This window comes from Hippoglossus hippoglossus, chromosome 6 (assembly GCF_009819705.1).
Source record: "Hippoglossus hippoglossus isolate fHipHip1 chromosome 6, fHipHip1.pri, whole genome shotgun sequence".
NCBI lineage: Eukaryota > Metazoa > Chordata > Actinopteri > Pleuronectiformes > Pleuronectidae > Hippoglossus > Hippoglossus hippoglossus.
The window spans coordinates 13,700,722-13,723,622 of NC_047156.1; the positions used below are offsets into that span (position 1 = coordinate 13,700,722).

Sequence of the window (22,901 nt, forward strand, 5' to 3'; positions counted from 1 at the left end):
GTGTGTGTGTGTGTGTGTGTGTGTGTGTGTGTGTGTGTGTGTGTCTGTCTTAACTCCTTTTACAATTATACAGACTCATCGTAACATCATATGTTCACATTGTTATTATTTCTTTTGGCATTTAATCCCCTTGTTATTTTTTCTATTGGTATATAAGATACATTAATTGGTATATAATAAAGTAATACGTGTTTGATTTTATACCAGATTATCAATATAGCAGATTATGTCAATATATAAATTACCTTGTGTTTTACAGTTTCGCAATGAGGTTGTTTTTTACTAGTATCTCCAACATGGCTACAGTGGTAAAAGAGTTTATTATCACTAGTTATTATCTTATTAGGCCTATTTCTATAGATTATGATGTGATGGTCATTATTGTTTTTGATGTTGTTATTATCATAATATTATTGTCATTATTAGTCAGATTGAAATCAGTTTTTTAATTGTAAACAATGACTCGAGTTATTCACCAGTATTTTCACAGTGGAGCGCCCTCTACTGGATGAAATATCACATAGAAATATTGGCTCCATATAGAAATACAACCTTTTCTCTGTCATATTGTCAGTTACATTTCTATATATATTCATATATTTAAATTTAAAAAAAATCTGTATTCAGAGGCCCAACAATTCTCTACATTCATGGGCCATGCAGGTTGTTGTTTCCTCTTTTCTCCTGTCTCCTCTCTCTTACCCACTCACAGAGACATAAAGGTTTGATCCACCAAACCTTGTACCTGACGTTAAAGCAGCTGAATCAAATGGACCAACTGTTCAGAAAAAGTTTCATACAGATCTTTGTAAAATTCCAAATATTTAATATGGAGATTGAGATTTCAGCCTAAATCTTTTGGGATATTTGGGGATTTTGATGCTAAATATTTGATTCAGGTAAAAGCTCCACAGAGCCCGTGTTATGATGGTTTCAAGTAAACTTTATTTTCCTGATTAGTTTTCTCCTATTTTTAGATACGTGTGTACTATAGTTTAATAACATTCATGAATTGAATAACATATTTTAGATATTGGCTGTAACAGTAGTTTTATACAGAACTTGATAAAATAGGCTGAAGAACAGAAAGAGACACAAAAGTTTTCCTTCTTTACTCTGAAGTGATGAACTGAAAACAACTTCATGTATAATAATTCATGACTGTTATGAATCCATGTGTTTAACTCACTGCGTCATCATAAGTAAATAATCAATCAAACTTTAATATATCAATCTTTTAGAGACAGAGAGGAAATGGGGGGGGGGGTCTCAAGTTACCGTTTTCTCTCGCGAGAGGTCACCACAGACGTCAGATCACCTTTGGCACAGTTTGGTCTGAGCTGCTGTTTCTCTGAGGAGCAGAAAGCAGCGTCCAACATGAACCGAGCCTTGAACAAGACGAGCCTGAGGCAGCTGGTGAGTGGGTCGCACTCGACTCGGACATGTCACCTCTCACAGACACCGCGTTGCTCTCTTATAGTCTCTAAAACACTGAACACGTCAGTTAGCATGCTGGTCTTCAAGCAGCAGCTAGCTAGCCGACGAGCTAATATAGGTCAAACGCCGTGGTCCTGTTTTGAATTAACACGTGCGACACGATTGTTGGACTCGGTCTGAATCTGGTTTCATTCACACGTCGCGACATTTCCAGAATATGAGCGAACAGGGGGCTTGTGTGTGTGAGAGGTAATGCTAGTTAGCATTAGCATAGCTAGCTGAGGGGGTTATGAAACATCATTGTTAAACAACAGTTACGAATGGACAGTGTTACGAAAAGTGTTACTATCATGTTCTTAAATAATCACGTCTTCTCTCTCACGCGAGACAGCGGTTTACATTAGATTATAGAGTATGATGTGTTACTTTATGTTTTCACTGTTAATTTGACTTTATCTCAACGACCTTTCCCAGCTGATAATGGTCAGTCCCGTCCAGACGAGGCAGGAACTATCCTGCTTCACCCTGAGGCAGCTTGTTTGTCCACCAGCCGGAGATCGATCTGAAATTCAACACTATAATGATTTTGACTCAACGTGTTTTATTATTACCTTTAATATTTAAATAATTCAGTAACAATAACATCCTACATCTTTGCCCACGTGTACAGTTTATCAGGGATCCCAGCACATATAACGACTTTCTCACAAAATTAGTTAACAACTTATTTTGATATATTATAATCATAGTTTGTTAACAACAAAATTAGTTAACAACTTATTTTGTTGTTAACAAACTATGATTAGGTAACAACTTTATTTTGTGTCCGTAAATATGACAGCAGAGCCGTATCTGTCTGTGCGTGTTGTAAAGTGAGGTGTGGACCTTTTCTCCTCCAGACTGGTCTCCTTCAAAGGTTTCAAAGCACCTTGGTGGTTGCAGAGCACAACAATGACAAGCTGACGCCAATCACGCTCAACGCCATCACAGCTGCCAGTCAGCTGGGGGGAGAGGTGTCCTGTCTGGTCGCTGGAACAGACTGTGCTAAGGTAATATATATATATAGCTACGTGAAAACCCATGGAAGCCAAGAATGTATGAAAGTGTTTGTTGAATATGGGAGAGAAGAAGGCAGTAGAGCGTTACCATGAAACATGCATCAATCACATGGTTTTTGTGTCTTTTCAGGTTGTGGCGCAAATCAGCACAGTCCAAGGTGTGAAGAAGATTCTGGTGGCCCAACATGACTCCTATAAAGGTTCCTTGCCAGGTATGTAACTCCAGGGATACTTGCATACTGATCTAGTAACTGAAGGAAAGGATACTGTTTCCATTGGGTTTCCCTGATTACATGTTTATGAAGGCTGGTACTGATAATAACTTACTTTAATGTTTTGCTTTTTTCTTTCTGTGTCAATAATTGCCTATAACCTTTTTCCTCAGAGGAGTTGACTCCACTAATCTTGGCCATACAAAAACAGTTCAGCTTCACCCACATCTGTGCTGGTGCCTCTGCCTTTGGAAAGGTAAATCTCAGGCAACAGCAGTGCCTATATAATATTCACTTAAATGATTTAAAATGCATGTATTTTTTAATAGTTTAATGGATTTTGCCCACCATATACCTGTTCTGAAGTGTCAATACTCAAGTATGATCAGTGCATATTTCTTAGCTAATTCCTCATTTTATCTGCAGAACCTGCTTCCCAGAGTGGCTGCCAAGTTGGATGTCGCCCCAGTGTCAGATATCATTGAGATCAAGTCTCCAGACACTTTTGTCAGAACCATTTATGCAGGTAAGTTATAATGGTAAAGAAGTAACAAAGGATTTTTGTCCTTTCATAAAGTTTTCAGCGGTTTTGAGAAAGCTCAAAAGAAATGTTAAATCATGTCACCTGGCTTTGGTACAGCCTTCATATGAAAGTTTTTCAATTAGATTTGGCTCTGGCAATTTGTACTTTTAATTTCTTTGTGTTTTTTTTTTTTTTTTTTAAATGTTTCATGTTAATAATTTTTTTTTATTTCATAGGAAATGCTCTCTGCACTGTGAAATGTAATGAGGCAGTCAAGGTCTTCACCGTCAGAGGGACGTCCTTTGAGGCAGCGGAAACAGAGGGAGGAAGTGCCTCATCAGAAGATGGTACAGTAAATTACATTCGAAGAGATCTGCAGTACATGCAGAAGTTGTTGAAAGTTTTTATTCTCACTGGGCATTGATATCTGATCTGCAGTTGCTGCGTCCTCACCCGCTGGAGTGTCTGAGTGGCTGGAACAGTGTCTGACAAAGAGCGACCGCCCAGAGCTGACAAGCGCTAAGGTTGTGGTGTCAGGAGGTACGAGTCAACTCTCGTCTTTTTTATATGTTTCACAAATTATGTTAATAGGGGATTTATTTGTTAGATTTGTGTTCAGGTGTCTTTATTATGGGCTGGGCTGATTCTTGTGTTGCTGGATTTATTTGGGCAATCGATATATCTTTTTTATTATGTTTTGGTCAGCAGGGGTTGAGAGTTCAGTAACGTGTTGGTTGTTCAAATTTATGTATTTTGTTTTTTCTTAGGCAGGGGCTTGAAGAGCGGGGACAATTTCAAGCTGCTTTATGACCTTGCTGACAAAATGAATGCTGCAGGTAGGGAGGGGTCATCATTCTGTCTTATAAATTTACCGTGGCACTTATTTTTATTAAGGTTGATTTTAAAATGACAAAATATTCCTTTTTCAGTTGGTGCATCCAGAGCTGCAGTGGATGCTGGCTATGTCCCGAACGACATGCAGGTTGGACAGACTGGAAAAATTGTTGCACCAGTAAGTTTTCCCTTTTCTGAGGTGGTTATTTAGATTCTCTTCATTGGGTGCAACAGCTCAGGGGAAAAAACGAGGGGGGACATCATGTTGAAACGTGAATAGCTTAATTCAAAAATATGTCTAAAGCTCTTGACCTCAGTTGCATTGTCAGAGGATACAAACCCACTGCGTTTGAGAAATGCCTGTCTGTCTTGGCATGCTCACGATCCGGTATCATCAGGAAGTCTGATCTGCCCTTTTAAAAGGTTAAGTTGCCATTATGTGTTTCAGCTGGGTTAGCCCATCTGTGATTATCCACACATTAGTCTCTGCAAAATGCTTGTGATGGCACATTTAGGGCCCTAAATGATTTAGCTGATCCATTAAAGCAGAGTGCATTGGATATCTGGTCAGAACCTCAGACCCGGGCCGACTCTCCAAATTGGATTTTCAAAATGTTGTGACAAGCCTGTGGAATTTGACTAAGTTTATTAACTATAATTTAAATCAGGTTTGGTTTTTCACCCTTCCAATCTAAAAACGTTTTAGTGTATGAAGCGGAATGGGAGACACAGGTTGTGTTCACTTGTATGAATGTGAGATAACATTTCTCCTTCCACTGATTGAAGTACGATCTGAACAAACCTGTCTGTGGTTGTCTCAACTCATTTTTTTATTTCTGCTCATTGTCTAGAAAGGTCCCTGTAAAGTGAGCTCTTCTGCAAAATGATGTAATACTTTCAGACAACATTCTAAAATAAAAAGATAATCTCATTGCTGTTGCACAATTAAAACACGTCACATTAGCATCAATAAATAAGTCCATGCATTTTTACACAGTACGATCTGGCAGTGTTAGTGTAGTTGTGAACTGCTGGTCAGTTGAAGTCATGACACTATTCTTTTGAAACGATGTTTGGGTCATGAGTCATAATCTGATGGGGATAATTTACACTTTATAAACTGATAATATCCGAATAGAAACTGGTAGATTTTGTGGATAGTGTCTGGTTGGTCGCATTGTGCTTAGCTTCACTGATACACAAAATAGTCACTGAAATATTCTCATGGTAGTGCAGGAAGATGGTCCTCCCAGGAGCTTTGGGGTGATGCGTGGACGTTTGACCCTTTTCACACACCACCCCAGCAACCTCTGATAGATTAAATACCCGCGGTCATCACACCATCAGTCAGCTCCGCACTGTCGTAGTTCTGAGGTGTACCTTTTCCAAAAGCCTGAGATTACACTGCACGTCAACAAGAAAGTAACACTTGTCTGGTCGTCTTCTCTTCATGTCCACAGGACTTGTACATCGCTGTCGGTATCTCTGGAGCCATTCAACACCTGGCTGGTATGAAAGATAGCAAGGTAACGTCACTGGAGCCGAGGATTTCCCCACACTCCCCTTTCTCGCTCTTTTCTATTTTACTGTGCATGCTCTGTTTTTAGTTTTTTAAATCCTTTATTTAAAACAGAACAATGTGCCACATGTGATGAAGATTTTATTAAATCTAATTACATCAAGCAGCTCTCTTTGGAGTTTGGGCAATGACATATGGAGACATATGTAAAACAGTTGTTTCCTGGCTTCCAAAGAATTAGACCCACATGAAGTAAAATTTCAAATGTCATCTCACACACTATGAGTACACAGCACTAACAGCCTTAACTCTAATCACTATACACTTTGATATGATGTATGGATGTTTCTGTATCGTTTACAACTAAGTTTCAAATGTTTAATTGTATAATTCAAATTTATATAATAATGTATTTGTTAAATTATCAATGTTTCTGTGCTTTTGTTGTGTATGATTGCTGAAAAATGTTCTTTTTTTATTTAGACTATTGTTGCTATCAACAAAGACCCGGAGGCTCCCATTTTCCAGGTGGCTGACTATGGCTTGGTGGCTGATCTTTTCAAGGTGAGCTTTTGGGATTCATATTGCTGCAGGAATGACCCTGACTCTGACATTAGGGAACTTGAATGGCAATTAGTAGAGTGCATACGTCCACCAAGGCCTAACAGATAGCACACTCATAGTTTTTTAACCAAGATCCATGCATTATAACCTGGGTATCATAAAAAGTATCACATTGTTTAAGAAAGAGAGAAAAGGTTTCTGGATACACAGCAAAATGTATTGGTTTCTTGGCCCATGTCCCATCCTTTCAACAAGGTTTATCGAAATCCTGCTGAAAAACTGGCAAACAAACAAACAAACAAACAAACGGACGTGGGTGGAAACGTAACCTCCTTGTTGGGGGGAGCAACCAAGCAGTGAGGCCATAAAAACACTTGTGTACCTCATGTGTGGACTTACACTGTATGTTGTTACTGCTGAAAGTCCAGAATGATAATCAGAATATTGGCTTTCTCACTAATCCATTTTACACAGTGCCTTATTCCACCGAATGGAAATGTGCATGTGTTGAATTATTAAGTTCTTGAATTAATCAGAGGAGAGTTGTGGTTGGAGCTTTGCTGCTAAGAGACGGTCACATTGGCATCTCAGAAGATGAAGGATCAATAGTTACAAAGCAAAAGCTTGCTTCAGTTTTGTCTTCAGGTTCTACTTGCTAGGCCTTTTACACACTCTGCAGCTTTCTGGTGTCAGTCTGCTAAGACAGGATTCCTGTGGTGCTTGTTAAAAGCTAGTTGGTTATAATCTCATGTGTGTCCTGTCAGTCATGTTTTATTTAGCCCCACAGCCGTGCATGAGCCGCCCAGGTGTCCTGACAAACTCTGTAGAAGTGATTAGTAATAATGGCTAGTGGCAGCAGAGTTGTGACCCACTGGGAGAGATCCCCTTACATGTGATCACTCCTCAGATAGCTGATTAAAATGGATGGGCTTTCTACTTTTTCCCCAAATGGTCAATTGATACCTCAGACCAACTCGGGCAGTGACTGATGGTTCAGCACTGAAGTTTCTCCACCTGTGAGAAGAGCCATTTAAATAACTTTGTACTCATATTAACCACAAAATGCTTTCGAATCTGTCTTCTTTAATTCTACTGGTTGTATCAGCGTGTTTATTTATGGTCTAAATGCCTCCGGTGAAGAATATCACTGAGCACTTGTCAACCTTACAAACACTGTAATAAATGTTTGTGTGATCGCCGCTTGCTGGGGTCTTGATAAATCTCAGTGTGCACATTCAAGACGTGAGCAGCAGCATGTTTGATGGTTTGTGTAATAAACTCATAGATCTTAATATTTGAAATATGCTGGGGATGAAAATGCTAAGTGATGCTAACATTTATCCCCACATGTAAGGCCTTGCAATTTGCAGCAGTCATTAGTGCAGAAAGGTGTATGCCTAATTCATTTCTATAACATGTATTGTTTTAGTTTTGTCATTAATTAAAATGTACGCAAGAATGATATCCAACATTTAGTTTGAGTTTTCAGGGCTTTGACAAACTCCTGCAGTAAATGCACCTAAAGCTGTTTTCAGACATGAAACCAGGAAAATGTTGAGAATATTTTGATGAGCGGAGGCGTCTGGGTAGAGCTTGCAGGAGGCAGGACATGACGTATAAATCCCGCTGCGTAAATCACGTTTTTTTGTTACCAGCGCGCAAAAGCTCTTGAATCTCACTGACTTTCAAAATTGACATCTTGGTCAGTGTCTTCCACGTGTATGACACCTCTGTCTCATCCTGAGATATCTGTATTATTTTTGTTTTTTCACTTCTGCCACATGTTGGAAACGTTACCAACACGCCCACTTCCTCGCTGTGAATTCTCAAGACATTATTCCGCTGTTTTCTGACCTGGCCTCACTGGGATATTCTCTGGACATTTTACTAGGGGGCTGTCAGAAAACAACTCCAGAGAATGTCCGGAGCAACTGACTTTTGCATTCTCATATACGTTCAGCCCATGTCTGAAAGCCGCATAACAGAAAATGTTAGCCGAGTTTGGTTCTGTGTTAAATGACTGTTAAGTATTTCTATTTAAATCTGCTCTGTTTTCTCTTCAGGCTGTTCCTGAGATGACGGAGGCTCTGAGCAAGTGATGGGAAACAAGCGGAAACAAAGGTTGAACTAAAACTTCCAGTGCACAGCTGGGGGAGTGACCACAGGATGTTACAGCCGCTGGTGCTGTGAGTGTCTGCGTGTGGAAATAAAAGCCTCAACATCTCTACCTGGCAAACACTCAATATGGAATTAATTGAGTTTAATATTAAAGTTTTATACAAGCTCTATACAAGTACCTGTAAATAAGCTTGTACTCACCTTTGGCAAGAGTTTATTTTGTGCCTCCAGTAGTCCACATGTTGTAATTTGTTTCATTTTTAAGGTACAGGAATGGACATCTTTAATAATGCTTACCTTCTCTTTTCGGATGTGTGACCATGTAAAGTAGTTTGGCTGTAAGATGTAGCTGCTCACACTGCGGATGCAATTATTGAGATGCTCTTGGAAAATGATTGTATTAAATTGACAAGTAATAACCAGCTCTCTTATTTTGCCATGACGTCCCCTTTATTGGGTTTGTAATGTAATGCCCTCTGTCCATGATGGAGATAGAAAATGCAATAAACGGGGATAGTTTGCAATGTTTAAGTGGCAAATCCTGAAGGTTCATGCTGTAATTTTCTTCCCAACATTTAATTGTAGAGCCAGTCCCTCGATATGTTTGGCTGTGACGAAGATCAAACCCATCCTGAAATATTTACATAGCTTCCAAACATTAAAACAACAAAAAGGTAGTATTTTAGACTTGAATGGTACGAACCCCATCATACGCAGGTCGATTTTTTTTTTGTGAGGGACATGCTGCATTTTTATTATTTCAGTAAACACTGACTCAGCTGGGTTTGGTCAGCTTCCAGTCATGGCTCCTGGATTTAAAAAGTCAAAATCACTTCAATCACCCACCAGTCAAAACGTTTCCACACATCTTTCCACTTATAGAGTTTAGATAAAAATGAAAACACTGATAATATAGAAAGACAAAGGTTAGAAAGAAGTGGACACTGATCCGATGTACCCTGCAGCAGTCCATCAAAGGGGACTGGTCCTGGTGAGTTTGGAGACACTAAACTGACAAACCGATCAGCTGACCAACTTAGACCTGTGATCAAACCATGCCTCGTAGCTCGGGAGGAGGAGGGGGGGGCACTGGTCACAGTTTGTAGCTCTCCAGTGAATCAGTCCAGCATCTCCAATTCCTACAAAGTATATCAGAAGGAAATTTACATATCAAAAGCCAGATTTTTTTTCTGCAAAGACCAGTTGTCTGAAAATGTTGGGCTTTCGCCCTGTTGCTGGTTTTTCTTTTGGTACATTTTTTGTTGTTCATAAAACTCAAGTGTTTTTTTTGTAAGTGTCTATTCCTGATAAGTGGTTCCTGATAACAAGTCTGTCCAACTCTGTCCTCCACGGCCCGATTTGTGCTGCTCTGGCAAGTTCATCCTCTCTCGGCTCCAACAGTACGAAGAGGATGAGGTTATGTGCCAGTGACTCCCGACAACATGGGAGTTTAGTAAAGCGTTCATTTTTGCGGTTTATCTGAAAAGCGATCCACGTGTCGGGCAGAGTCTCATGCCTCTGACAGGCGGTTGACTGGAGCGTCTACTGGCTCCATCATCCTGTACTTCTCCTCCAGAAAAGCCTCATTGCCCTGCAGATGGATGAGTGGTTTAGAGTGGAGGCCGACTCGAATATCCTGGTTCCTCTTGTTGTAGATGTTGACCCTGTGCTCCAGCTCTGGGCTGGTCTTGGTGGAGCCTGCCGGGCTGGGCGGCTTAAGGTTGACAGGGTCCAGGCCCTTCTGTGTGAGACAGGAGTTCTCGGTCAGAGAGGAGAGCAGCTCCTGCACCACAGCACTGGGACTCCCTTGGGGCTGCCTGCCCAGGGCCAGGGGGCTGCTGTAGGGCGGAGGGTAGCAGCGCTGGTCGCTGTAGTCCGTGGAGGTGGAGGCCTCCCGCACAGTGGAGCTGCAGTCTGTGGTGGAGCCCAGCGTGTGGCTGCTGATGCTGTGCTGGCGGGCGCTGAAGCTGGTGCGGGACACTGTGGTGGAGGCCTCGCTGACCGAGCTGCCGGTCCGCTGCAAACGGCTGGACAGCACCGCATCTGCACTCACCAAGGAGGGGGGAAGCTGGCTGGGGTTGTTGGGCAGGTGCACGTCTATGGCTGCTGTGGTGATGACCCGTGCAGGGTCGGGGATCCCCATATCTGCAAGAACAACACGAGATGTTTAAATGTTGTGCAGCCACATGGGCTGTAGAGAAGGCTGCATGTTGATGCTGCTCACCACTGCTTGGCTCACTGTAGTACTGACTGATGTAGTTGTTCATGTCATCTTGACCATGGTGATCTGAAGAGGAGAAAAATGGCCTCGTTAATTCATCTGAGACACAATGAAAGAAAAACCAGTGAGAATTTAGAGACCACTATGTCTGTGCAGAGAACCTCCCGCTGCGTTGTGCATGACCATATAGCTTTACAGTCCAATGTGTGTGTTACCTAGAATAGGTTATTCATTATCCTACAGAGAGGGTATTCAAAGTTTCTTACAGAAACAAAAGTAGCGTTACAGTACAGATCATAAAAGATGCATAAAAAGGGTAAAACTGATACTCAGAAAATAAACGTTAGTATAGAAACAGGATGAAAACACACATTTAAAAACAGATAAGGTCTAATTAAAGTGCAGGATTAACTGATTAAGTAAAGGCAAACAAATAGCAGTTTTTAACTTCTTGTTTAAGCAGGTAATGTTTGGGGCAGTTTTGATATCCATTGGGAGCTGGTTCCAGCAGGGGGCAGCGTAGTAGCTGAATGTGGCTAAATGTCTTTTCACCCAGTTGAAATGAGCAGCTCCTGCAGATCTACACAGACGGAGTTATAATCATCTAACATGTCAGATATGTAATCAGGTCCCTGACCATCCAGTGTCTTGTAGGGTTAAAGCACTGCGTTAAGTCTCCCTCTCCAGATTTTTTAAATGGTGACAAATATCCATAAATTTCCTAAAGTCTGAGCAGATGTTTTCAAGTTGCTTATTTTGTCTGAGTAACGTTTGCCTTCATAGAACACAGAAAAGGTTGAATAACTACATTTATCTTGTAGCTGTTGCTCTTCTAATAAAACACAGCACATTGTTTTATTATTATGTGAATGAGCAGCACTCTGTGTTTTTGTGTTCTACAGATATAAAATCTGTGTTTCTCAAAGTGTGTCAACACCTCACAGGACTGTTAGACGGATGATGTTCATTTATGTTTTGACGTCACTGTCACATACTCATTCTATGATGGAGCCAGTCATTGTTTGTCCAAAGTGTGACAGCGATTGTCTCCAGATGATCTAAAGCACATGAGTTTACTGGAAGCAGGCCCAGTGTGAAGGCTGTCTGACTGGGAACACTGTGGCTCAGATGATTTATAACAGCTTCACTGTTTTAAAGCCCTGACAGAACTTTGTTGCTCTAAGTCCTGTAAGTTATGACCTGTCACGGTGTGAAAGCTTAATTTTCCATCTACATGTAGCACAAGAGCTGAGATATGGACTGTGAGATGAATGTTTGTGATAAGAGGACACCAGCATTGAGGTGGTGTGTCCTCTCCACTACACGGTTACTCTTCTTAGATGTGATGTTTTCTTTTCATTTAAAAGAATATGACGTGTTGCATTCCAGACATCATTCACGCAATCCAAAGAATTTAAATCTGCAACCTCCCTGTCACGAGCCATCTTCTTGTACAGCAAACATTTAACCAGCCACTTGTGTGTACCTGGATTTGGTTTAAGGATAAAAGCCCAGCCTGGATCCCCCCTCAGGTAACACAGGTCTTTGAAAGCCTGCGATACAAAAGGAGTTGGGTGTTCCGGACGGTTACCTGCAGGCCCCCCGGGCTCTCTCGCTTTAGCTGGAGCGTGATGCTCCGAGGCCCCCGGGGCCAGTCCATCCACCTCCTGGAAAGTGCTGCTTTGTTTACCCCACATATGGTGGATCTGCATCGCTGCTTCCCGCTCTGCCACCAGGTCCAGGTCCTGCTGGGCCAGGTGGGCTCTCAGCTGCCTGATTTCAAACTGAAAGGAAAGACGGACACCAGGGAGAAGGGGAGAAGAGTTTATATTTTCCACCTTGACAGTCAATAGAAAATACACAGGAGAGTTTTTACAGCTATTAAATACTAATTAAATACTGTGTATTCTGGCTAATATGCCATCCATTTTTCTCTGAGGGTTGTCTGCCTCTGTTATCAGTACTGGATGTATTGCTTACATCATAGCTGACCTTTACATATACAGTAGAGTGTGCATATTCCAAAGTGCAGTATAACTCTCAGACATACAGTAGAACACTCAGTGGATGCACTCGAAGTTTCACTAGATTATTACATTTTTAAGTAGTCATTCAATTGCTTTCTGCTTGATATCTGATATCCACCAGGCTGCTGTAAAAGGTTTTATCTAATGGTGTCGATAGAAGTGACCAATATGGAAGGCATCTTGTATTTATAGTGCTTTGCCTCCCCCTGCTGGTGTAATGCGGAGAAACAGCTTGTAGGCAGGAGATGTGAGACGGATGAGAGGACGTACTGCCTGTTCCTGACAGATCTGAGTGAGACGGTCAAGCTGTTCCTCCCTCACCGCCTTGGCCTTCTCATACTGCTGGATCTCCATCTCCATCTCCACCTTCACCTGCAGCACATAGGCTAGAACAACAGGAAGGAGAGCAGACGGACCACAGGACATCAATTTGGTCAGTTTTCTGTCAGAAGAAACATTTCATCCTGTCCAGTCTAACTCCAACTACAAACTCTTGGTTTATGGATGACTGGATCTTTGAGGTTAATACACACAGTTTTAGTCAAATAAAATCGTCCATATTTACTGGCTCATAATAAGGTCTGCGATTAACATGTTGTACACACAGTGACAGAAGTGACGTCACCATGGTCCTGCAAACAACACCATCTTTGTGAGGTTTCATTTGTGTTGAGTTTTTGTCTCTCTGTTAGTTGGCAGGATTACACACAAACTACTGGACAGAAAACTATGAAACTTGGTGGAAGGATGCAGAATTGGACACCTAAGGTTTGGTGCGAATCCAGGAATGTTTTATTTACCTTTGTGTGTTTTTTGATTTCTCTTGATGAAAAGAATCAGGCATGTTCAGGGACTGATGTGCACTCTGAGGCGGATCAAAATAAAAATCTGCATCGAGTGAATTTAAATGTGGTTTAATGAGTGGACTGTTAGGCCTTGGTGAAGGTATGAGCTATCTTGTTGTAATGTGTTTTAAAGTGTTAACATCTTTTGTTCACTCTCAACAATCATCCCTCTTGACGTCTAGGCTACTGTGTTATATTCAAAAACCACCAGGGGGAGCAATGTTGTTAAAAAATAACCTGCTCAGCTCCTGCACCTGAGTGATAAAATAATGTCTATGCAGCAGCTATTGTCTAATATTAAAACCACAGGTTCATTACAACACATGATGTCCCACCATCACTCCTGGGGGGGAAATAATTGGGAAAAACAAGCTCAAGACTGAATGAAACCAATCCTGCAGAGAGCACACTGCAGTATCTGTGTCTGTAACCTGACAGTAAAGGACGCAGGGGACAACAGCCTCTAGCCCCCCCCCCCCCAGCCCCTCCCTCCTAGCCTCACCATCAATGATCCTCTTGACCCTCCAGATGCGCAGCGTGATGATGAGGCCGATAGCATCCCAGGGGCTGCTGGGGCCGTTGGCCACTGTGGAGGCCACCATGGGGGCCAGAGAGAGGACGATGACAGCTCCATCAAACACCTGAGAGAACACGAGAACACACACACACACACACACACACACACACCCACACACACACACACACACACACACACACACACACACACACACACACGCACACCAGGTTACTATTGTGCCTGTGGTTCCCATATTGAGGTATGACATTGAGGGAAAGACACTGCAGTGAGAGGGCCCCCGAGTCCGGACTAATGGGACCCATGGGAGCTTACCTCAACTTTGTTCTCTATGTAATCCCAGATCCCCAACACCACGATCCTGAACACCGTCTGAGACAGAGAGGAGGACAGAGAGCAGGTTACTCACAGGGCACGCTGGAGGAAAACAAGGATGATTAAACTGAGAGAGGCTGGATGATGTTGGGTAGTAAATAGTAGTAAAGGGTATTTGCTGCAGTTATGATTTGGATTTCTTTTGTCCCTCCACTGGTGATCCATCAATGACACAATATTCATACACATCACACACGACACAATAGGTTTTCATCTAAACAAGGAGAGACACCACGTTTGGCTGCTTCTGCTGACGCGGCAGGGGCTGCAGAGGGCAGCTCTTCCTCCCTCTCTGTTCCCCCCCCCCCTCACCCCCATCCTCATCTCAGTTATCAAGGTTGCAGAAACCAGCCTCCCTGGTGATTCCACTGCTTCCACGTGGCACAGAGGACCTGCTCTTATTGATAGGTAAAATTACAGCTCCAAAAGAAGTTAGCAGTGGGTTGAGCAAGACAAATGTGGCCGGCTGTGAAGAAAATTGTAATCAATACCACAAACCTGAGGCCCCCAAAATAATTTAAAACTAGTGGCACAGAACAGCTCCATCTGCATTCCAGTATTTCTGCTGCGGATCAATGGAAAAACCTGACAGGGACCAACGGTAGAGCAGCTTCGTTGAGTAAGTTCACCTTCACTGATCCGAATCTACTCATGATGCCATGACAGAGGACATCTCAGTGTCGTAATGAGAGTCCCCCTCACCGGCCCCACATACTGCACGACGTGGCGTTAACGGAGAGGCCGCTGCATCAGCTGTAAGCGAGCCTGCGAGGACGCGACAGAGACTCACCTCGGTGAAGAAGACGGAGAGGATGGCCAGGCTGATCCAGTGGATGATGCTGGCGAACTGAGATGCGTTGTTGACTGCAGGGGGGACAAAACAGAAGAACGGGTTGTCTTTGTAAATGATAGCTGCTGTTATTATGAAGTGGTGAATGATGGATGCTGCAGTAGCTGTTGCCTGTGGTGTAACAATGAAGCGGTGCAGTAGAGCGAGCACACACACACGCAGGCACGATGCACCGTGATAAATATGATTTCATCACATACTGTACATGCATGTATCTGCGTCTAATTGCGGACGCGCCTCAAACAGCACTCGGCTGTCAGCTGAGGAATTTCTCTTCACGCACCACCTCTCCCTCCCATCTGTCTTTGTTTGCTGTGTTCACTGATCTGTCCATCAGTCCATTCATCTTCCTCCTGTCCTCCCCGCACTCATCCACCAGCCGGCTCCGTGCTGCCTCATTTCTTTGTCCGATAATCTCCCTCCACACATTTGTCTCACTTCGCCCCCCCTGCCCGCCACTCTCTCTCGGTCAGGCCGTCCCAGAGGAACAATGAAGACTCAAATGTGTTTGGATACAGTAGGAGCAACATGTTCGTGTGTGTGTGTGTGTGTGTGTGTGTGTGTTCTTCACTCATCTCCCTGACATCCAACAGGTCACGACCCCTGACTCTGTATGATGGATGAGGATGCACGGGGGATGTAGATGCGGTGCGGTAGCAGGGTGACACGGGTCACACCGGTATTTCGACCACCTGACATTACGTGTCCACTGTGGAATACTGATGAGAGGGTTATATTCCCCCCCGGCCCATGATTGATCAGTGACACTGACTCATTATACAGTACATGTATGACACCAGGTCAGCAGCTAATCATTACACCTGCACATGATCACATGTTGCATATTGATTTGTCTCGCTACCGTCACCAAGGAGGTTTCTTAGCAGGATTACACAAAGACTACTCAACTGATCTCTATAAAACTTTGTGGAGGGGTGGGCCTTGACCCAGGGAAGGTTTTCTTTTTCACTTTCTCTAACATTACGTTTTTTGACATTTTCAGAAGAATAATTAGTGGATCTTATAGAAAAAAAAGTCAGGCATATTTAGGGGAATGATATTTATGACTGTATGTAATTTGGTGCAGATCCAAATAAGAATCGGAATTTAGTGATTTTAAATGTGGTCTTAGTGGAGGTATGTGCTGATGTTCTATTACAGTAAGAGAATTAGAGTACCACCACTGTTCCAGCTGAGGGGTTGTAGGTACCACAAAAACCACTTACTAAGATGTTATATGAATATGAACATCTCCTTAAAGTATAGGAAGTAAAGAAATACAATAATGTCCTATTGGCCAATTGATTTTTTTTATACAGGAGTAAGAAATGATTTAATGAGCATCCCTTTAATTTGAGAGGAATCGTGACCACAAGTTGTGACTCTGAAGTTGATAAACGACCACGGGAATTATTTTTGGAGGACAAACTATGTGTCATGGAGGCATTTTCTAAATTACCTCAAACTAAATTATCTCAAAGTATGTGAGGACTGATATCACTTCACAAAAGCTAATATTGGCCGACAACCTGACCTGGCTAATGTATTGGTCTGGCTCGGGTATATTGTAGAATATCTATTACCTCTGAAGAGGAGGTTGTGTTTTTCGCATGTGTTTGTTTGTTGGTTTGTCTGTGAGCAGGATCATGCAAAAACTACCGGACTAACGGATTACCACCAAACCAACGATGTGGGAAGAGTTTAGGAAGAAACAATATCATTTTGGTGCAGATCAAGTTGTTTTTCTTTAACATTTTCAGTGATTTCCAAGATACTAATTCATGGATCTTGATGAAAATTAAAATCCTAATGAATTTAAATGTGGTTTCATTAGGAGATTGTTGGGCCTTATATATTTGATTTCATAAGCTATATTATTACACACTTTCTATGTTTTCACAAGCTATGATAAAATAAAGGTGTGTTGCCAGAAGAGGAAGGTGTCAGTTGCTTGTTTTCATGATGGTAAAAGCTGTTTCCTGCTGTATAATACAGCCAGGAGCATGTACATGGTGCCTGTCTTTGATTAAAGTAGCATCTTCCAATATACGTTTCTTTAGACCCTCAAACATCCTTTATTGCGCTGTGAGAAAAAGTTAGTCTGTCATTTACTCTTGTTTTATTGCTGTAACCTCTGTGAGGGCATGATTTTCCTGCAGCACAGCTCTGGTGCTGATTGAGGTCTTGGGAACCTGCTCCTTTGTGTTAGGTCTTTGAGTCCATACATTGACCCAGTGCCTCTGTATAGCAATTAGTAAACAATTGTGCTGAGCTGTGTACTTTTCCCCTCTTCCTCTCCAAGAATAGTATTCAGACTTTAAAAGAATGAGTGGAACAGACCACGACCACATCATCTTGGTAATCTCAGCGGACGTCAGCCGTGTTGTTGAGACTCACACTGCAGCAGCTTGGCGTCTATGAGCAGCTCCAGCGTCAGCAGCAGCACCACCAGGACGACGCAGGCCACCAGGAAGCAGTTGAAGCCCGCCGACAGCAGACAGACATGCCACAGCGCCGCCCTCCTCCCACAGCAAGGCTTCAGCCAGTTCGACCTGAGCGTTGGGAGGAGAGGGGGGTGAGAGACAGGGGGGTGAGAGGGGGGGAGGAAGATAAATGGTGGATCTTGTTGTGGTGTTACTTTAATATGTAATGCTGGTACAGAGAGCAGATCTGACAGGAAGCCTGCAAGGGCAAATCAATAAAACACAAGACACGTCAGGATACACAAATCGTGAGGGGTATTCAACCTTGACTCTGCCGGGTTTCCAGTCAGTGTTACGTCTGAAAAAGACTATATGGACACTAAGGGTAAAAACATGGTGTAAAATGATGCCGTTTCGAGTCGAATATGAAAGTCGGGGCTTACGGCCACTTGGATGATACCACAGGAGCAGTATGGAGGCTGGATGTTTTTTCCTGTTGTTTTTTTACATTTGAAGAAGTGGTCGACATTAACTTTAATTGTATTGGATTTGGCTGCAATACTGTTTACTCCTGAAACTCCAAAAGTGTTTTGTCGAAACAAGCACTTCACCCACCCCTCCATCAGCATAGGGGTGAGTAGACAACGATGGAATTTTCGATTTTGGGTGAACTATCCTTTTACTATGAAGTTGGTCCTCCCTTGGCAGCTATAACAGCTTCCACTCTTCTGGGAAGGCTCGTGTGTCTGTGGGAATTTTCGCCCATTCATCCAGAAGAGCATTTGTGAGGTCAGACGCTGATGTTGGACGAGAGAACCTGGCTCGCAATCTCCGATCTAGTTCATCCCAAAGGTGTTCGATGGGGTTGAGGTCAGGGCTCTGTGCAGACCAGTTAAACTCACTCAACCGTGCCTTTATGGACCTTGCTTTGTGCACTGGGGCAGAATTGTCCAAAATGTCTTGATAAACTGAAACATCCAAGCAATGGCAACGGGACTGAATCAAACACCTGAATTCGATGATTAAGAGGTTTTGTCCGTGTATTTTCAGCAGAGGGCACCATTCTGCACGCAACTCACACAAAAACAGAGCTGAGATTAATTTACACCTAATTTAAAAAGCAAAGCATAAATACACTTTCTGCTGGTGCTGGGATTAGGTAATTCCACGCATGAATTCATGGGTGTCACTTCTTATTTCATCTCCTTGTACAATCATTGATTTTTGCCATTTCTTTCCAACAGTCCTCTGAACATTGGATCATCAGGCCGTGTAATCTACTGACTCCAAGAGCCATCACTTTGTTTGTTGTCTATTTTTGGTAACAGATTAGATGGCATCTGCTGTAATCCACATTCAAGCATTAAATCATTTCTTTGTGAATCGTCACAAGATTCATATATTTACCATTATAATACATTTAATGGCAGAAATAGCATGACATCCATGACATCGCTCTTTATAACACGTGTGTATAACCTTTAAGCCAGTAAAGTGTGGTTATGACGGAGAGATTAGAGTCTCCCGTGCTTAATTCTCCTCCCTGCTGCTTCGCTGGGTGACAGGATGGGTCTCTGGGTGGAAGTGGCTCGCTGACTGACTGGCTGGCTTCATCAGATTTTTCCATGACAGGCTGCTCTCATGCCTGGTAGAGAACATCAGAGTGAAGGGATGAGGGAGAAATTTGGAACCGTTCTTATTATATGTGCTGTCATTCCCACTGGTTTAAGCAGCTAATTTTTATACATGGCACCATATTTTCCCTTAGTCCGGAGAGTGCCGGTGTCCTGGTGTGCTCGCCCACTGTCCAGGTAACACTGGGCCCCGAGATGTGAGTGTCAGACCTGCCTTAAATCCATCCTCACTCCCTGCTGCAAATTCTGCTAATCAGACACTGGGACTGTCACAGAGTCCTGGGGATGTGTGGTCAATAAATAATGACAAATACCCAGGAGGCACACACACACACACACACACACACACACACACACACACACACACACACACACACACACACACACACACACACACACACACACACACACACACACACACACACACACACACAGGGCTTTCCCTTCCTGTCACAGGTTTGCGTTACTTACACACTCACACTCACTCTCAACTCTAGAAACACAGACGCAAAGAAGGTAGGAGTATGTGTGTGTGTGTGTGTGTGTGTGTGTGTGTGTGTGTGTGTGTGTGTGTGTGTGTGTGTGTGTGTGTGTGTGTTGTCCTTTATAGGAGGCAACACTGAGAAAGACAGTATGTTCCCTCGGAAATAGCAGCTATCCGTTGTCACCTGTCCCCCACAGGAGGGAAGCTATGGGCAATATCTGTCAGACGACAAGAGAGGACGCAATTTACTCCCTACTCGCCTCCTGCTTCAACTCACAGTGAAGGTGGCGAGCGCTGAGAGAGGAAGCGGGGGTGCAGAGCGGTTCAAAGGCACTGGGACTCATCCAAAAGTGAACCGGAGCTAGAGCCAGAGAGGAAGGATGGCGAGTTGGAGGAGGAAGAATGAGAAAGAGAGAAGAGAGGAAGATGCTGAGTGAGTTCGACGATGATTCTGGGTTATTTTAACTTTGGTTTTTCCCATCGAGTTAGTGATAGCACTGCGCTCTGAAAGTTAAACGCTCCATCAATCAAATGGGGCACGTGACACAAGCGATCAGAAGATCATACACGATTAACAAACTTAATTGTTAATTAGAGACTGGCAGACCCGTGCCAAGGCCCAACGGTCACTGTATGAAACCACATTTAAATTCATTAGATCTGGATTTTTATTTGGTTCTGAAATTGCACACATTCATTAATATAAGTCCCCAATCATGCATGATTTTTCTCATCCAGATCCATGAATTATTCTCTGGGAAATCAAGGAAAAGAGTTGAACCCCCCCCCCCCCCCCCCCCCCCCCCCCCCCCCTGTTTCACAAGGTTAAAGAAAGTGAGAAAAAAAACTGGATTCTTCCGCTGATATGGATCTGCACCAAAATGTAGTGGATTCCTTTTCTGGTCATGTCCCACCCCTCCAAAGCATTTAATGGAAATCTGCTGAGTAGTTTTTGTGTAATCCTGTTAACTACCAAACAAACACAGATAAACTTAACCTCCCTGGCAGACGCAATTAAGGCTGCAACCAGTTATTCTTATCTCAATTACTGGATTGGCTGTTAAGGCTGTAAATGGTCTGTAAAAAGGGTGAAAAATAACTTGTAAGACAAAATGTGTTGAGATGTCTTGTTTTGTGTGAGCAGCTGTCCACACCCCGAAAGATGCTCAGTTCATTATCAAAGAAAAGCAGCTAATTCTTACAAGCAAGGAGCCGGAAATAAAAGATGTGTAGTACTTTGGTTTAAAAGAAAATCTAAATAGTTGCTGAAACTAATAATTCCCCATGAGAAAAGAAAGGTGAAATTCTATTATAAAAAATCTACTACTGACTTTTTTGGTGCCACTGTGTCTTACTGTGCTTGAGTTTAATTCTGGTTTCACCTCAAAAACAATAAAAAACCTGGCTGGTTTATAACTTATCTACTGGTCTGTTGTTTCTTGGCCAGTTGGACTGCACTGAAGTGACGTGCCTGTGTTTTCAGAACCATTACCAACAGCAATCATTGCCAAGCTATAAAAAAAATGATATACTGATCCTATGAGGTAGAAGAAGAGAGAGGAGATCTTGCTGAGCGGTGTCATTTTTGCAGAAGTCGCAAAACCTCACACAGCTACACTTCCTCTCCGTCCTTCACCAAGGTCAGCAGTGGTTGGAGCTCTGCCACGCTGTGTCGATGCTCTCCCGGAGGCCAACTGGTGCACTGGGCCCTCTGCTGCAGCCCCCTGTTCCAGCCAATGCCAGCAGATTAGGAGCTCAACACCTGGGGTGGCAAAGAGGCGGTGGAGGGTAATGGTATCATTAGCAGCCACCAGAGAGACTCTCCCCCGTGCAGCACCGATCTGACCCCAAGGAGCAAAGTCAAAACCCCGTTTGCCGGTGGAGGAGGAGGAGGAGGAGGAGAGCCAAGAAAAAGAAACATTTACCTGAGGATACACCGAACACACAGTCGACAGATATTTGTGCACCATTAGTTCAAAGATGGAATAGAGACACCTCACTTAGCTCCGGGATTGAAAAGCATGATTTAACTTGTGCTGTGTGGAATCATAATACATTCAGACCTCTCCCATAAGCCGGGCAAGAAAAAGTATTAATTTAATAAACCTGTAAAGAAAAACCCTGTCTGGAAGCAGAGTGAATGGCAGTGATGGATCACTCCAAGCTAAGAAACTTAATTTTAGGGAAATGACTTTAAACCTTGAACGCTGAGGACCTGAAGTATTTATGAGGAAGTCGGGCGGCTTCAGCGCTGGAGCCAAGGATGAAAATCACCTCACTCTCTCCCAGGGTCACAGCTGGTAAGGATCGAATGGGCAATAGCTCAAGCGTTGGTCATGCAAGATATGTGCATGCAAAGAAATCCTCACACACACATACACACACACACACACACACACACACACACACACACACACACACACACACACACACACAGAGTTACACGTGGTGTGGACATGGTTCATAAAGACATCAAGCGGCCGGCGGCTGCAGTGAGGGAAGATCGAAGTGACCCTGACAGTTCAGAGAGAGAGAGGGGGGATTAGATCATGAGACTGATCGATAGTGGCCTGAGATGGAAGTGATGGCATCCTGCACATGACACCACCTGCCTCCAGTCGAATCAACAGACAGGACAGAACGACTGACGGGCACAGAGGGAAATGTGTGCTTGCTCTGCTGGGGCCCATTCACACACACACACACACACACACAGGACAGAGCTTTGGCTCCGGCCCCAGCTGAGTAACTCTCAGTGCGGAGGGGGGGGCCCGATATCACGAGGAGCATCTCTTTCATTATAGTGTCTCCTGTAATTGAAACAGGATAAAATACAATGTAAACTCATTAGGTGCAAGTTAAATGGAAATTAAATCAGAGAGGTGGTGCTTTGTGTTTGTGTGTTTGTGAGTTAAGAAAATGGAGTGAGAGCGCGCAGGGGAGAGGGGAGAGTGGAAAAGGGGCATATTCATTCAGAAGTAATGAGTCTGAAAGACTATCAAGTCGTCTGAGCTATTGATCGTAACACACACACACACACACACACACACACACACACACACACACACACACACACACACACACACACACACACACACACACACACACACACACACACACACACACACACACACATACAACAGACACACACATACACTCACACTCACACACAGAACAAATACAAACTCTAACATCTCCTTGAAACTGCATGTAGAGGAAAGTCTAAAATAATGTGTGTGAAC

At 43.2% G+C, this 22,901-nt stretch overlaps 2 protein-coding genes across 2 annotated transcripts in view; one reads left to right on the forward strand and one right to left on the reverse strand.

The window, feature by feature from the left end:
• The first annotated feature begins 1,286 nt into the window (after positions 1 to 1,286).
• etfa (electron transfer flavoprotein subunit alpha) lies at positions 1,287 to 8,804 on the forward strand. The gene is made up of 12 exons (XM_034586957.1): positions 1,287 to 1,416; positions 2,337 to 2,486; positions 2,626 to 2,707; positions 2,881 to 2,963; positions 3,134 to 3,233; positions 3,467 to 3,577; positions 3,669 to 3,770; positions 3,998 to 4,066; positions 4,160 to 4,242; positions 5,525 to 5,590; positions 6,067 to 6,147; positions 8,211 to 8,804. The coding sequence occupies exons 1-12, from the start codon at positions 1,378 to 1,380 to the stop codon at positions 8,244 to 8,246; spliced, it is 1,002 nt and encodes a 333-aa protein (XP_034442848.1). The 5' UTR covers positions 1,287 to 1,377; the 3' UTR covers positions 8,247 to 8,804.
• tmem266 (transmembrane protein 266) overlaps positions 8,307 to 22,901 on the reverse strand; it is a 28,512-nt gene continuing 13,917 nt past the window's right edge. Inside the window, exons 4-11 of the mRNA XM_034586949.1 lie at positions 17,516 to 17,670; positions 15,059 to 15,132; positions 14,209 to 14,265; positions 13,861 to 13,999; positions 12,784 to 12,899; positions 12,078 to 12,270; positions 10,490 to 10,552; positions 8,307 to 10,410 (exon numbers count right to left, since the gene is read on the reverse strand). Coding sequence (XP_034442840.1) covers positions 9,776 to 10,410; positions 10,490 to 10,552; positions 12,078 to 12,270; positions 12,784 to 12,899; positions 13,861 to 13,999; positions 14,209 to 14,265; positions 15,059 to 15,132; positions 17,516 to 17,670 — 1,432 coding nt within the window. The 3' untranslated portion in view covers positions 8,307 to 9,775. The remainder of the gene's footprint in view (positions 10,411 to 10,489; positions 10,553 to 12,077; positions 12,271 to 12,783; positions 12,900 to 13,860; positions 14,000 to 14,208; positions 14,266 to 15,058; positions 15,133 to 17,515; positions 17,671 to 22,901) is intronic.